This window comes from Penaeus monodon, chromosome 19, assembly GCF_015228065.2.
Source record: "Penaeus monodon isolate SGIC_2016 chromosome 19, NSTDA_Pmon_1, whole genome shotgun sequence".
NCBI classification, from domain to species: Eukaryota; Metazoa; Arthropoda; class Malacostraca; order Decapoda; family Penaeidae; genus Penaeus; species Penaeus monodon.
The window spans coordinates 2,373,783-2,374,023 of record NC_051404.1 but is presented as its reverse complement, the minus strand read 5'-3'; the positions used below and the strand labels follow the sequence as shown (position 1 = coordinate 2,374,023).

Genomic DNA, 241 nt, shown 5'->3' with positions numbered 1-241 from the left:
AGAACACTGTATTGTCTTTTACTAGTAATATAAACAAAAAACCATTTTTTTCTACTGTATAGTTGATAGAGATATACATCTAATTAGCACATGTTTTGATGAAAGTCATCTGAAATGTACGAGGTCTGACAGAAATCACCACTTTACAGATGGACAGATTCCTGGAAAGCGGCCAGAATACCTGAAGGGCGATGATTATGGTCCTGCTTATAAACCAGAGGATAAGTGTGAGTTTTCACTG

At 36.1% G+C, this 241-nt stretch overlaps 1 protein-coding gene across 1 annotated transcript in view; it reads left to right on the top strand.

Annotated features, from left to right (window-relative positions):
- The window catches only part of LOC119584971 (microtubule-associated protein futsch-like), a gene marked incomplete at its 5' end in the record, with an annotated part of 346,977 nt that overhangs the window by 222,629 nt on the left and 124,107 nt on the right, over positions 1-241 (top strand). Inside the window, 1 exon segment of the mRNA XM_037933567.1 lies at positions 150-227. Within this exon segment, the coding sequence (XP_037789495.1) occupies positions 150-227 (78 nt within the window).